The sequence below is a fragment of the Crotalus tigris genome, unplaced genomic scaffold (genome assembly GCF_016545835.1).
Source record: "Crotalus tigris isolate CLP2741 ecotype Arizona unplaced genomic scaffold, ASM1654583v1 scf7180000017887.1893490, whole genome shotgun sequence".
Lineage (NCBI taxonomy): Eukaryota > Metazoa > Chordata > Lepidosauria > Squamata > Viperidae > Crotalus > Crotalus tigris.
Genome location: NW_024096704.1, coordinates 501,965 through 518,134, shown reverse-complemented (window position 1 = coordinate 518,134; position 16,170 = coordinate 501,965). Strand labels below are relative to the sequence as shown.

At 35.5% G+C, this 16,170-nt stretch overlaps 1 protein-coding gene across 4 annotated transcripts in view; it reads right to left on the bottom strand.

The window, feature by feature from the left end:
• Positions 1–16,170, bottom strand: part of NPNT (nephronectin) — a 69,696-nt gene that overhangs the window by 24,754 nt on the left and 28,772 nt on the right. Inside the window, exons 3-7 of one of the 4 annotated variants that reach the window (XM_039343996.1) lie at positions 11,093–11,143; positions 7,605–7,697; positions 5,956–6,048; positions 2,112–2,231; positions 18–137 (exon numbers count right to left, since the gene is read on the bottom strand). In XM_039343996.1, the coding sequence (XP_039199930.1) occupies positions 18–137; positions 2,112–2,231; positions 5,956–6,048; positions 7,605–7,697; positions 11,093–11,143 (477 nt within the window). The remainder of the gene's footprint in view (positions 1–17; positions 138–2,111; positions 2,232–5,955; positions 6,049–7,604; positions 7,698–11,092; positions 11,144–16,170) is intronic. The other 3 variants (XM_039343997.1, XM_039343998.1, XM_039343999.1) reach the window with 3 other exon arrangements.

Genomic DNA, 16,170 nt, shown 5'->3' with positions numbered 1-16,170 from the left:
AATATTTTTTTACTCACCCATGCAGGTTCTGCCATCTGGTGCCAGCTGTAATCCTGGTGAAGGACAACGACAGTGTATTTCTCCCTTAACCACATCACAGCCATACTGACAGTTTGCCATTGAACACGTGAGAGCATCTATGGAGAAATCAATATGTTAATCAAATGCTTCAGGATGTTTTTCACGCTGCCAGCTTATTTTTAAAATAGCATTGTAATGCAATTTAGCAACAGAAAAAGCCAATGGAAACATTGCTGTGATTATCTTTATGAGATGTTTCCTTCCTGATTGCAGAGAAAACTCTGTTATTTCTCCCAATCTTGATGTACTAAAATACAGTAGGCAAATTTATTTTAATAGTAGAAAGGCGGAACTTCCTTTTTACTATTAAGAGCTGTGGTGGCACAGTGGTTAGAATGCAGTATTGCAGGCTGTCTCTGCATTCCCACCTCCAGGAGTTTGATCCTGAACGGCTCAAGGTTGATTTAGCCTTCCAGTCCTTTCAAAATCGGTAAAATGAGGGCCAAGATGATTGGAGGCAATATGCTGATTCTGTAAACTGCTTAGAGAGGGTCTGCAAAGCACTATGAAGCAGTAAATAAGTCTAAATGCTATTGCTATTCACATACAGGAAAATTATACTAGAACATTAAAACTGAGAACCATGGGAAAGCATTGGATGATTTTGATAGATTTCATTTGTGATATTGTATTTTGGGGATTGTGGGGAAGGCTGCCATTTATTTAACAAGTTTTCAGAACCATAGCTTGGAGAATCTTTGGATTTCTGACAAAAGCCTATAGTTCAGGGAAATTTTGGAAATTAGTATTTTAAGTACCAACATCTATCCTCAACTCATTGCCCAAATATAGAGAATGAATGCCACCTTAAAGCAGTAACTTCATTACTACATGAAGTACTATAAATTGCCATATAAACTGTTTACCAAACTGACCACAGGTATCACTGTTTTCATCTTTCACTGCTTCCAATCACTCTGAAAATGCATTCAGTTTTCCATTACTTCCTGAATTCTCAAACATTTTCCTTGTCACTTACTTATTTCTATCCCACCCATCCTTTCTCGGTGAGAGAAAAGGAAAAAATAGAGTAGTGTATATTTTAAACACTCAGCAAAGGTGGGGCAAGCCTGAATATTTGAAAAGGCTATAAGGACACAGAACGTTCTTGGCAAAAAGTAGAAATCAGCTCTTTTGGTAGTTCTGTTTCTGATATCCTCTCAATTCACAATTGCCTGACTTGTTGAGCTTTAAATTTTTTAAACCTGTTAGCATATCTGATTCTGATCAGGGTGAAGATTGAGAAGAAGCAGGAAAAAAGAAATAACTGATAAGAGAAATATAAAGAATGTCTCACCTGAGACCAAAATTACTGAAATGTGTGTGAGGGAGGGAGTTCCTAATGAAGAAAAATGGAGATGGAAGAAAGGGACAAAGCCAGAAAGAGGACAGGACAAGTATTTTCTGAGTCATGTGGTGGTGGTATGGAAGTCAGAGATACAGAATAGACTGAGGGTAGAGAGTAGCTAGTGATTTTCTTGCCAAACATGGCAGTCATATAATACAACTGCTTGGTTTCACGGTGACTAAGCACTACATTAAAAGCCTATTAATTCTTGGGTTGGGCAGGAAGAATAAAGAATTTTACATCATTGAAGGTATATAAATAATTTGCGTACTTTCACCAATAATGATTAACTATTTTGTATGGTTTCCTTACTGTCTGCAACAAATATTTATAACTAGTGGAGATGTGAATCTTCTGCCAAGATAAGCTAAGAAGCCAATCTGTGACAGAAAATTAATCAATTACTGTCAAGACCGGGCCATGGAATTCTGACAGCAATATTGCAACTTAACAAACATCCATAATTCTTGCTATGTTGTTACATTCCAAATATGACAATTGTGAGTCACATAAAAAGTGACTCTTGTATCTTGTGAAAATAAAACAAATGGAATGCTATTTCTTCTTTTTTGCTTTGGTTTTTTTAATCTCATTTAACAGAGTCCTTTGCTTAAGGCAAATTAACTCCTGCTTCCAAGGAATTCCACTGTAAAAAAATTGAAACAATGAAAACTTAACCTACTAGAGCATGATCCATCAGGCATAAGCATGTATCCATTCAGACAATAACATTTGTAGCTTCCATAGGTATTCATACATCGATGTTTGCAAGGCCTTGGTTTCAATCCACATTCATTGAGATCTAAAGAGGATATAGGGAGGGTGAGGAGCAAGAAATAAAACATTAGATGCTAGCATTTGAAGTTTTGGAAGTTCAAAGTCAGTTATTTTAGAAAATTAAGTCTGCTTTACAGTAGCTGTGTGTGTGTGTGTTAAATTTGGATTGCTAACAAAGAGTTAAAGGGAAGCTGGTATAGCTATTTTGAGCTCTTTAGCTCTCATCAGCCAGCTACACCCTTCTGAGATTCAAACCTGGCTGCTTACACATTAGGAATTCAATCATTATTGGATAACATAACCCAAACTTAGTAAATAGATATGAATATGTATAATATATTGAAGGCAAAATGCAATAACTTATTAAATTTTTATACTGTTCAGATTCAGAAAGTGTAGGTTATGACACATAGTTTTGGTACACATAGTTTGGTACACAAATGTATGATTTTGGCAGTATTAGGGCACAGTGTTAAAATAAATCTTAATAGAAGAAATATATTCTTACTACTTGCTTAATTTTAATTCAACATTAATTGTATATTTTTGCTGACTTTATTCAGTAACTTTGAGAATAAGTCAAAAGTAGACAAACAGAGTCTGGGTTTTAATATTTTAAGGTTCAAACCTTGCAAACTGCACTGGAAATAGGGCATTTCACATCAGCTTCATTGTTTCTGTACTGGTATTCATTCAAAGGCTAAAAATGTTAACTTAGGAGTTCCCCAGTATAATTTCATTAAAGGAGAAAAAATCCTTTTTTTTTAATTTAACTGTTTCACTGTAACATCTCTAATAAACTGCCTTTCTGTTTACATTCTGTAACAGCTTTCTCAGATCTGTGTTAAAAATATTTGATATATTTTAATCCAATATTTTTATCAGCAATATGATAATAATATGAATATCAAAGACTCCACTACAAATTTCAATCACACAAAAAACTAGCCTTCAGTAAGGATATCTTAAGTAGAAAAAATTGTCTATAAATGGACCTTGGATTTATTTTGTTCATTTGGAAAATAATTTAAGGCCATTAAGGCAGGCATAAGATCGCAAAGGATTTTATACAATAATCAGAGGGCAACCTTTAATCCAAGTTGTGCTTTTTTCACTGACCTCAGTAGCCTTTGATCATTTACATGAACTATGCAGACAAAGCAACAGGAATGCACATATCCCCATGTGAGTTGCAAATACACTGAATACACCATTTAGAAACGCATAATCCTGTGCAGCATTCCAGATACAAGTTTGCAACTCTCAGAACTAACTGAATCCTGGCACTTGTTATCTATTCTATATAACCCTTTTTTAAAAAAAAAAATCTGTTTTAGCCAGTGGCACTATACCTGTGGTTTTTGTACATAAAGGAAAGGAATAGTTATAGTTATTATAGCCACAAAAGTGTCAGTATCGTAATGAATTGGCATACATGTTGCATTTTTCAAAAAGATCAAAAAATGTGTTTCATAAAGATCTTGCTTAGAATACTCTATGAACTAAAAAAGTAAATCTAGCAAGTTGGATCAAATATAAGAAAAAGTTATAAAAATGTTAAATTATCAAAACCTTTTTAAAAATCCACTGCGGTCTTCCATGTTTCTTTGCATTTTGAAAATAATTTAATGAGAAGTGCTTTAGCAAGCTTTGTTTTTGTTGGTTACCGTTACACACAAAAAGGAGAGTACTAAAATAATAACATAGGAATATTGCCATCATTAAAACTATATATTGAAGAGCATATAGAGAAAGCTAGGTGTTGAAGCAGCCCTTTTAAAAAGCCAGTCTCAAAAGCGCAGGCTGCTAAGCTTAGCTACTGCATTATAGGAAGAGAAATGGTTAATGCTTTTCTTAGAAAACAAATGGCTTTTGTGTGCTATCACTGCAGAGCAATTTCTAGCTAAAATATATAATAAAGATTTAATAGTTGCACCTAACAATGAAATACAATTGCTTTTCAGGTGCCATAAAATCAAAACTTTTAATCAGCTAGATGAAGTGAAACTGTGCTTCCAGGATCAGGCTTGGAAACATCATCAATGCTGAGATCCACCCACAGAGGTATGGAAGGACCTGACAACTCTGCAGTATTTAAATCCTTTTCAACTTCTCTTTGTTCTTGCCTGCATGCTCCAAACTAGGGACAAGATAGCCATCTTCCCAACCACCAAAGAGATCTAACCATAGGTCCCATTCTCCTACTGATAATTACAGACTGCACGTGCACCAGCAGAAGACAAAGGAACTATTACCCTCAATTCATCAGGTAACAATAAAATGTTTAAAGAACCTTAAGAACAATTTCCTGTAACAGAAAATGTGGTAAAATATTGATCCCAGGGTTAATTATTCATAATTATTAACTTACATGGGTTATAACCAGAATCTTGTGATAGTTCCAGTCACTATAATAACCCTTACCAAGCCACATTGTCTGATAGTTTTCCTATTGCAAAAATCACATTTTCTGAATAAACTCTGTCAAACTTGCAGCATTATTCTAAATGAACTATCTATTCTCAAGATATGATGGGACTCCAGAAAGCCCTGCTGGAAGGGATTTCTAAAAATATAGTCCCAACAGATCTATAGAACTTCAGGCCCATAAGCACTCTGATTCTGATTACTATTGTGCCATGTACATTGCACCACCTGAAAAATGCACCAAGGACCTGCTCAATTGTCACAGCTAGCAGACTTCTGGGAATAATCTAATTATCCTCTTGAATAATATATTGCAAAGTGCTAAGAGGTCTGCTGTACCTCCTTAATATATATCAAAGAGAAGTTCTATCTCTTCTTCCAGCTCAACTTTTCCTATTTTGCAGCATCTTATATATAGTAGTTGTCTTTCTTATCTTCTGTTATTCGCTAGGTCTGACATTATCCAGGTACAGCACTTTCTGCTTATGTTTTTCTCAATCTCTAGATCAGCGGTTCTCAACGTTTGTGTGACGGCGACCCCCGTCACACAAACGTTATGCGCATGTGCGGTGTGCCGCCACCCCCATGCGTGGCGCACATGCGTGGCGGCGCCCCATGCGCAGCACTCATGGGCAGCGCCGCCCCCGGAGGCGCGGCGGCGCCCCCAGAGGGGAGAAAATGGCGGATCGCCGCCTTTGGCGACCCCCGAAAAATGGTCGATTGACCCCAAATGGGGTCGCGACCCATAGGTTGAGAACCGCTGCTCTAGATGGAGCATCAAATCCTGGATTTTCTGCAAATTATAAACCTTTTTCTTAAATGTGTCAAGAGATGTTACGCTAAACCTATAAGCTTCAGGATTGCCTGTATGTTATATGCTATATGTTATATGCTATATGTCATATGTTATATGCTCGTACTATACTGTGCATGCATTTTACATGCTAATACTAGCACTACTGTTCCTGGAAGAGAAACTGCCAGAGATTTTAACAAATGCTACAATTATGATGTTTACTTAACCTTATTTAAGCAAGCAGCATTTTATCAATTAAGAAGAAGCTTAGAAAAAGTAGCATACATCCCAAAAGCTCTGAGCAGGTGAACAACCACAGGAAGAAAGTTGTTGAGGAAGAGAATTGTTTGGAGGTTAGGGTAACTATCAACGCTCAGTCTAATTGCATGCTGCCTATATTGCAGGCTTCTTTGTGGCAGCCAGAAGTTTGTTATCCTTTCAGCCTGTTTGCATAAGAGGTTTCCATATGTACTGAAGCCGTGCAGGTGGAAAGCATGGACCACCTGAAATAAAGGATTGTCCTCACCCCTCCAAGGCAAATATGTGGCATGATCTTCTGCAGTGGTGAAAAAAGGTGGTTCACTGGACCAGTGTTGAGAGGTTGCAAACTGGTGTGCAGCTTCACAATGGAGGAGAAGGCATAACAGAAGTCAAATGACTGAAACTCAGCAACACAACATGGCACTTTATTAGGTGAAATACCATTTCTGCATGTTACACTCAACTGTCTCCGTTCTCTTTAAAAGAGCAGCAGCAGATTGGGTTCAGGGGAAGAGATAATCTAGCTGAATTTGCAGCATGGGCCTGAAAAAGCTGAACGTTCAACTGAGAAATCGCTGCTATACAAATCTCGAGAAGGTGAAACTTCTTGTAAATCTGGAGTCAGAAATTATTTGAACAGATTAGCACTTCTACTACTGGGGCACCCACAAATGATACACAGTACAACAGTTCAGATTTAAATGAAGTGGAAGCTTAAATTTAGAGAGAAACACAAACTGAAACACAAGAGGGTACCTGCTACAGGAATAGTTTTGTGATAGGCCCCATTGCATGCACTCAGAATCTCCAATGTTCTGAGAATTCCTTTAGCCCCAAACTTTTGGCAATTCTTAGAAAAAAGGGTATGGTATAATATTAGTTATACTACCAAAAGTAGAAGAAAGTACAACAATATGATGTATTGAGGGTAAGGCAGGGAACAGCCCAGGACAAAATGTGAGGTCTCACAAAAATCTTTCCGGTGAAGTTTAATATATCTAAACAAGTACGTTTTTAAAAACATTTAGAATTCACTAAGCTGTGGAAAGAAACACATTTCCTGTTGCATCAACTTTCTCAAGTTGTCAGATATTCTAAAATGCTCGTTTCATTTTCCATCAGAACAGAAGCTTAGGAAAGCTTTATTAGAATTCATGAGTGTAACTGCACTTTTAAGCCCTTGAAAACAGAGAATAAACAGGCACACATGTCACCTAGTTGGACTTTTCTTCATTTGATGGAATGAATTTTATTTCTATTTAAATTATTTTAGCATATGGATTTCTTTGCTTATTTTTTGAGAAAGCAGTGCTGGTAACAGCAATTTATGTTAAGTTCCCACCACTTGCTTAAACTGTAAATATTTGTGGGGGATTGTGCTTGGCTGAACTAAGCAACAACAATTTGAACAAATGTTTCAAAGAGATAATACAATTTCTCACTGAGTTCAAACTGGCCAAGGGGGGAAATAGTGTGACCCACAAGACATATATGCCTACCAGTATTCCTCTTTTTTTGTCCCCAGATTACAAAAAAGTGGGTAGTCTTCTTAAAACACACACTTTTTTTTCCATTTGGGGGAATCAGGATATTTTAAGGGGGGGGGGAAATAAAAATTTCCTATCTTCAAGCTTACTCTGGGAGTGAAGACTTTGATGTGTCCTCAAACCAATGGAAATAAGGAGATCAAAGATTCCACAATTGTTCACTTTCATTTGGTAAAATATACCATTGATCTTGTCTATCATTAAATCAAGTGGCCAATAACTGAAGCTGTACCTCTGCAGTATAAATTGCTCTTCCTTTATAATTCTGATAAGGACCAAACAATAGCTACTATAAAAACAATTAACTGATGTTTTGTAAAGAAGCTTGAGTTTTATTTGTTTTTCTTTCCCTTTTTTGTTTCCTTACCTTGGTTGCATATTTTCCCAGTGTATCCTGGATGACATTTGCATTTGTTTGGACCAACACATTCTCCATGCTTACATCCAGGTTGACAAACAGCTGTGAATACCCAAAAAGAAGGCTATTATTCTCCTTTCAAATTAAAATGTTCACAGAATTAAAGAGAGTAAATTAAATAAATTTTCATGGTCTTTGTAGCTGTTATATTTTGTTAGGTACTTTTATTGTTGTTTTTTAACTTTATATTGTTTTGAGAAGTTTAAAAAAAAGTCTCCACTAATTGTTATATATTCAATAGTAGCCTTTATTAGAGTTAGAGCAGTAAAATAGTACAGCCTTCCAGCACTATATGTTTCTACTACAAAACTCCATTGCCCGACACATTTTCCCAAGAAAACAAAATAAAGTTGACTTATTTATAAAACAAAAAAGCATAAATAAAACTGTGGCCTCTTGCCAAAAAAGGGTGTCTCTTTGCCACAAAAAGAAAAGATCTTTCTTTGGCGTGGCTGTTTAAATATGAAATCTTAGCTATATTTTGCCATGTAAAGAAATAAAAAATGTAACAAATGCAAGTTGATAATCAAGAATGTCATCAGAATTAAGACTCCTTGAGTTGGGTGGAGGCGGGGGTGCGAGGGTGGAGGGACTGGTCCCAGGAAAATTACTATAAGGTTGCAGCCTATAGTGCATAACTAATCCTTCTGTCATGGTGAATAAACAGAAACTGCAAGGAGATTGCTTTTAATTAAATGCCAAATAAGCTTATCCTTCAACAACACTTTGTTAGGCTCGCATTCTACAAGGTGGCAGATTCTGTCAAAAATATCCCAATATATATGATATGAACAGAAAAAAATAGAATGCTATTGATTGACAATGACCTTGTTTAAATAATCTGTAAATATGACTGTAAAGGACTATTATAGCATGGGAGCAACTTAATACAAGGATTGACCTCTGAAAACTGAATGTTCTTTTAAATTATGGAGCTAACTGACAATCTTTGCTTGCTGACAAGAAATATTAATATAACTATTAATAATTTGTTTTACTGATGAAATTTTAAATGGAATGTATGACCTTATAAATGATATTCTTTATTCCAGATATGTTTATTATCCCAAAATTACAATGGCTAGAAGTGCACATTTACAGTTTGTTAATATGCTTTCAGAAATCTTTACCATAGGCAGGTGGTTTTTAATCTCTGAGCAGCTCAATATGCAATCTTTTCTTCTATCATCTTGGAATGACAATGCCAAATGCAAGGAAAATAATATTCTGTCTATATTTTAAATACAGCAGGCATTAGAATTCCAGAGAGATTTTCAACTAGTTAAATCACTGCCACTTTAGATTAGAATTGTGTATGAATCAGTCACTGTAAATAATGCACTGCTTTACATTTTGAAAGTGTTATTTCATTACACTCGTGGGCAAAAATATCTCCAATGCCCAGAAGTTAAGCTACTTGGATTTTTCATGTAATAGTACATCTATACTGTAAATCAATATATATGACAAACATTCCTTAGTATAGTACATAATATTGGAATGCCTCCAGAAAGTTCAGTGGAATTACTCAGACAGTAATGTCTGAAGCTGATTCTCAATTCTATAGCAAAAAACAAGTTGCCACAAGGAAAGTTGACACTGATTTGGAAACAAAAGCCACCCATAATTTTGGCCTGAGAATTGGAAATCTCCAGATAATGTTAAACTTTATTTTCTCTTGAAACATCTGGGCATGGATTTCTGCCCAGATAAGCCTTAACAAAAGCATTCTAAGATTCCTTGCTCTATTTTCTGCAACAAGTAGAAGATGGGGAGAAATCTCAAAATTATCAACATAGCCCATAAAGGAACAACACCATCCCTGTAGAGAATCCACATCTCAACTTCTTTATTAAATGTCAATGTATTTTTTTTTAAAGAATGATTATTATACATGCATCCTATACATGTTGAAGTACAGGTACTGGCATTTTATTCATAGGCAGTTTTCTGGCCCATAAAATATTGGATTTTCTTCTCCTACATTCAGTTCAAATGGCACCTTTTGTGGTAGCAACTAATTCTATACATAATTGTATGCTTCTAAGCCAAATTCCAATATTCAGTTGAATGTATAAAAAATAGTCTGAATAATTTTTCAGTGGAAAATAATCCAGATATCAAATCTATTGGACATGTTAACCTGAAGCAAACTTGTTGAGAAGTAAGTCTTTAGTGAGGTAAATGCCTAGATAGGCTTTTGCTTGGGAACTCTTAAAGAGCTCATGTAATTAGAAATCAGAATCACTGTCAATTAGTTCTAATTGAATTAGTAAACTTATTTCAGATTCCACAGCAAAGGATTTTGTCTTGAGTTATATTAAGGTGACCAATCGTCCTCCTTTAGGGAGGACAGTCCTTCTTTTGTACTCATTTAAATAATAATTAATAGGCATATAAGCATAATTACAATATAAAATGTTATTGTTACAAATGTTTTTATTATGCATTTATCATATTATAGTGTATTCTGTATTGTTGCAATGAATAAAGTGTTTTATTTACGATATTTTTTCTTCAATTTATTTGTGTCCTCTTTCTCATTGTAAAAAAGTTGGTCACCTTAGTTATATACCTGTATTACAGGAATCAAAGCACAGGGCAGCTAGATTAATTTTATGCACACCGGGTGTTCTCACTATGGCTCTGTCTAAATGTGTCGGGACTGCAACTCCTAGAAATTCAATCCTAACAGATCTGGAAAGCCATTGGTTGAACATAGCTGTTGTATGTTTCTGGGCAGTTATAGATGTCAGATCAATGGCTATTAAGGTGATGGCAGTGTGACTGCCACTGAAGGCCAACTCTGGGCAGATAGTGGGCTTTCCCGTGTAGTTGGTTGGCTAGGTTTTAGAACAGTCTGCTGTAGTATTTGGACCAAGGGTACAATCCAGCAGGACACATGCTATGTTTTCCTTTGGATTTTGGACACCTACATAGGACCCAACCTGATACAATAAAAAATATTTCAAAGGAAACATACATAGAGGTGCAGTGAAGTCCTAATAAGATTTGTTCATAAGGAAGTCTCATGGTATTCCCAGATAAGCATATACCAAATTGCTACTTGGTCTCTATTTCTGGCAGGGATTCAAATAGAAATTTGCATACAGCAACACTGAAATAAATGACTAGAAAATAAATGACTGTGTATAGCATTGTTTAAAATTGTAAATAGATAAACAATTTAAAACAGGCTTTCCTGATATCTTATTTATAAAACTGAAAATGATGTCACAATAGATTCATATTAGTTAGGAAATCCTCCACTGTATGGGAATGCTTCAAAAAAAAGGGTTTTGTTGCCTTAAAATAACAAATAAAATAAACACATATTTTTTTCTCAGTTTACATAGAACGTCATTTCCCCAAATTAGCAGTTACAGCTCCAAAACACCATAGTGCCAAAATTATTTCAAGAAATATGTTCAGCTAACCTTTGGGTTGGCACCTTATCCTGGCTATTCTCTGTCTTAAGATGTAGAAAGCTGCAAAACAAATTTCCATAAAAAGCAATTCAAACTGTTTTTAAAAATTATTTCTGAAAGGAGAGTGAACTTGGATGGGATTTATCAATTTGCTACATTCCTGCAGACTTACACACACGTTCAATTTTTTTTCTGAAACAAAAAAATAAACAAACTGAGACACATGTAAAAAGAGAATACCTTATATGTCACTAACTTACTATCAGGGTTTGCAATGAGATACATTGTGTATAAAAGTTAATAAAAAGAAATTATGTCATGCTATTCCTCTTTGACCTATTAAACTCCAAAAGTGAAAAAGGCTCCCTAATCTCACCATGCAATATATTATGGTAAAACAGTCTATTCCAACATCCAGTACAAATGCAATTCAAATATTCAAAATAATTTTTCTTTTAAAGAAACAGTATCCTTTTCTATTCAACCAAAGCATCATTTTTTGGCCCACTTACAAATTTGACAAAAATAATAAAAAACCTTTGGGCATCTAGAGATTTCAAGTGCACAAAAGCTCAAGCCAACAAATTGATTAGTCACTAAGATGCCCTAGTTTCTGCTGCTGAAGATTAACACAGCTATTCCTTTAGGAATTTTAGTAAAATATTTTATCAGTTGTGAGACAATTGATAATTAAAATCATTGCATTTTTAATATATTGAATTACAGCAGCTTATGGGTTGGATTTTTGTTTGTTTGACATTGCTTGTGTGATATGTGAACTTAACCAATATGGTTTGTAAACTATGATTTATGCTTTAGTATTTTTCTTGAACTAGATTATTATGGCTTCGTCAACAATTCATATATTAGCCATAATTAAAAAGCCAATAGTTAAGATGCTTGTCTAGAACTGGGAAGGTCCAGCATCGGTTGATGCTGAGTGGCCCATGAAAATTCACCTTGAGCTCCTAGAGATAAAGTGGGATAAAAATCAAAATAATGTTAGCAGTAATGATAATAAGGCACTCCAAGGACAAGGGAACATGCAACCCAAAGTAGTTTAAAAGGCTGTAATAACTAATTTGCTGCAGCTGTAGTGTTACATGATTTTAACCTTTCAAATCATAAAGTCCCAAAATTGAAATTAAACTGAAATGCTAGAGAAGAAACACAAAAGCAATAGCACTTAGGCTTATAAACTACTCCATAGGGCTTTACAGCTTCTCTAAATTGTTTACAGAGTCAGCATCTTGCCCTCAACAATCTGGTCCTCATTTTACCCACCTCAGAAGGATGGAAGGCTTAGTCAACCTTGAGCCAGTGAGAATTGAACTGCTGGCAGTCGGCAGAATTAGCCTGCAATACTGCATTCTAAACACCATGGCTCGGTAACATTTCAATTTAATTTCAATTTCATTTATTAAAAATAATATAATTCAAGATCTAGGGGAAAAAAAAGAATAAGTTCTGACCTACACCTGCTTAGGCAGAATAGCAAAGCATAGTCCAGTCTTATGTAAACCAGCAACACAGAAAAGGCAGTTTACCTGTTCTCCCTCCCTCTCATGTATGAAGAGACTTCGCCTGCTCCTGTTATTTATTAGTGCATCATGAAAGTAAGACAGAAAAGCAAAATTCCTAACAAGCACAAATCTTGCCACAATGGATACTGTTTCCTTAAAAATGCAATACATGTTCCCTTTGAAGTTTTGCTAAAGTACATTAGACTTTTTCAAAATATCATTAAAGAGGAGGGGAAAAAAGAATAACAGAATCTCATTGTTTTCTATACAAGCACAATAATGCAGTTCTGTATTAGTTCAGCATACAATAATTCAGATTCATAAACTGAAACTTAAATAGTGAAAATAACCTCCTCGTATTGCACTGCTCTTTTTTGTAACGGAAAAGTTCTATACTCTGGAACAGAGCTTGATCACAACCAAAACCTGATTCTCAGAATAAGCTACCTTAAACGAATATACAGAATTGCATTAAAAACGTAATTCTTCTCCCCACCAAAAGAATGTTTTCCCCTTCCATGGTATCTTTTGGCAACATTCAAAAACAAATTCCACGGTTAATAATAAACATGCATTAAAAGGAACATTAATATTTAGAAAGGGCAGAATTTAGCAAGTAGTTTTAGCCACAAAGCATAACAAAGAAACAGTATTTTCTCAAGCATTGTTTTTTTTTCTGCAGCTGTAGCAAGAAGGCAGAAGCATGCAAAGGGTTAGGTTTCCTGGACTCTTTACATTTTTTTATGAAGCTCCCTATAAAGTTTGTCTGCATTTCAGTTCAGCAAAGTCAGTTTTCTGGAAGCATTTTCATGATCAAAGGGGTTTGCATGATGTTGGCTTAAAAAGTAAGTTTAGGAACAGAAGTGGAAGATGAGCATTCTTTGAAGCTGAAAGAAAGCTTTCTGACTGTGGCAAACTACTTGCAGTCCTGCAATATTATTGACTTATACTTCTGGGCTGGCAATTAAGTCCTTATAATCTGATCACAGGTATAGTCCTCGTTTATCATTCACAACACAAGCCAGCAAATCACACATTAAGTGTGATATCACGTAACTGTGACTTGCAACATTCTGCTAGCTTCCCCATTGAACTTGCTTATTGAAAGCTGGCTGTGAAGGCTGCAGATGGTGATCAAGTGATTCTACATGCATACTGGTTGCCCAACATCTAAGTCATGATCACTGTAATGGCCACAAGTCTGAGAATCAGTTTTCCTTTAAGCAACATCATAATTTCAAATGGTCACTGAATAAGTGGTTGGTAAAGCAAGGACCATCTGCAATGTTTGTGGACCTTAAAACATATCTAATGTCCTTAGGATACATTATTAATGTGAAATGTGCTTGAAAAGCCAGGGAGTGCTTTCTGTGCTTTTACTATAAAGTGCATATCATTAACCATGCAATCATAGGCAGATTTGCTCAGAAGGAAGTTTTAACAATTAGATTCACTCATCTTGTTTAGACTTGGTTTGTTAAACTATGGTTTGTTGAATAAGCCACAATTTGCTGAGTAGAGTATATACCAGTGATGGCAAACCTTTTAGAGACAGAGTGCCCAAACTGCAACCCAAAACCCACTTATGCATTGTCGAGTGCCGGATGGGTGTGGCCCATTGGCTGGGTGTGGCCCATTGGGTGGGCGTGGCTGCAGTGGTAACAGCAGACTGGGTGAGACTAAAAAGTTCAATCAATCAATTCCAACTTTGCAAGATCTTTTTTTTCCCACAAGAAGTTGAAATTGACTGATTGATTGAACCCTTTTTTTTTTTTGCACACGGCGGTGGAGGCCTAAAGCGAAAAGGTTTTATAAAACCCAGCTGAAGGCCTAGGACTGGGCTGATGATGCGCGTGCCCACAGACAGGGCTCTGAGTGCCGCCTTTGGCACCTGTGCCATAGGTTCGCCACCACTGGTATATACAACATGTTAAAAGTCAACCACATGGGTTATAAATTGTAATACTTGGATACATGCAACATACCAAGTCAAACCAATCAAACAAATGAATCATATTTGTGCTAGCACACTTTACTTCTTTAAAATTTGCATTTCAATAATATACATGCTTCAACAAATAAATAAACCGTATTCGGACTTGGAATGTCCTATGACTGAAGCCACTTGGTCCTTGTACATTCTTCTCTAAGTGTTTAGCTAGATGTAAAAAAAAAATTTTACCCAAATTTTATCCTGTAGAAATGTCAACATTGTCAATAAATGAATTTTTTTCTAAAAAAGAAAAATATCAATAGAAAAAAAAGCTAAAAAAATTTTAAAATCCAAAAACTAAACTCTGATTGTTTCCTGTACATATTTGCTTTCCACAAATTACTTTAGCCAACTCACAGTTAGCCTTAATCAGACAGAGAATCACACTAAGAGTAGAATTGGTTGATAGACAAGTGTGGAAAATATACTGGAAAGCAATTCAGGATTTTATAACAAAGCAAGCAAAACTACATCCTAAGATAACTCTTCATAGGCTCTCGTACCTTGTACCCCTCCTATGAAGAGTTATCATAGGATGTAGTTTTGCTACATGGTGACACAGTGATTAGAATGCAGTATTGCAGACTAACTCTGCCCACTGCCAGAAGTTTGATTCTCACCGGCTTAAAGTTGACTCAGAATTCTATCCTTCCAACGTTGGTAAAATGAGGACCCAGATAGTTGGGAGCAATATGCTGACTTTATAAACAGCTTAGAGAGGACTGTAAAGCACTATGAAGCAGCATATAAGTCTAAGTCCTATTGCTATTTGACCCCAATTTTTTGTAACCTTCTTGCTTATCTGAATGGAGTTATACCTTTAAAAGTATCAAACTGAATAATCCGTCATGCATCATAAAAGCCAAATCCTGCCAATGTACTTTATTTTTTTTCATCCTGTGCCGGTTTTAGGAATTGTGAGAACATCCTTCTCTAAAGAGTTTTCAATATCCTTTCAAGCCAATCAATGATCTTTGACCAAGTTAACAGACATCATAGAAATCTTCGTACACATTCATAGATACAAACTTGCTGCAAAAATAAATAATCTTCCTGTAGCTGAGTAACCCAGAAGGTAAGGTTTGAAAGTTTGAAAAACACTCCCAGCCACAAAAAAGACTTTTCTAGAGGTTATAATCACAGCCAACTACAAAGAACAGATGATAATCATCTTTAGATAAATTAGCCCCCAAACATAACTTAGATATTGTTCTCAGCCCCTTTGATCTTTCTGAAGTAATTTAAACAAAGCTAACTTGTGTTTTAAAATAAGTGATTATGCATTTTTAAATTCCTAAATCTGAAGACTATTATGCTGAAGTTTTAAAAGGAAGCATTTTACACCTCTGTTATTGCTGTACTTTCAGAGTAGAGAAGATTGCATGTAACACAGCTTAACATTTGTTTGAGATGGTATACATAAAAGGGCTGCAATCAGGTTTAATAAGAATATGTTAAGTAATACATCAAAAGCAAATATTTGGTCTATGGATTATGGAATAAAGACTGGTGGAGGCCATTTACTTGGGACATGTTCAACTTATCTCATGACACATTGGGATTCTTTAAAA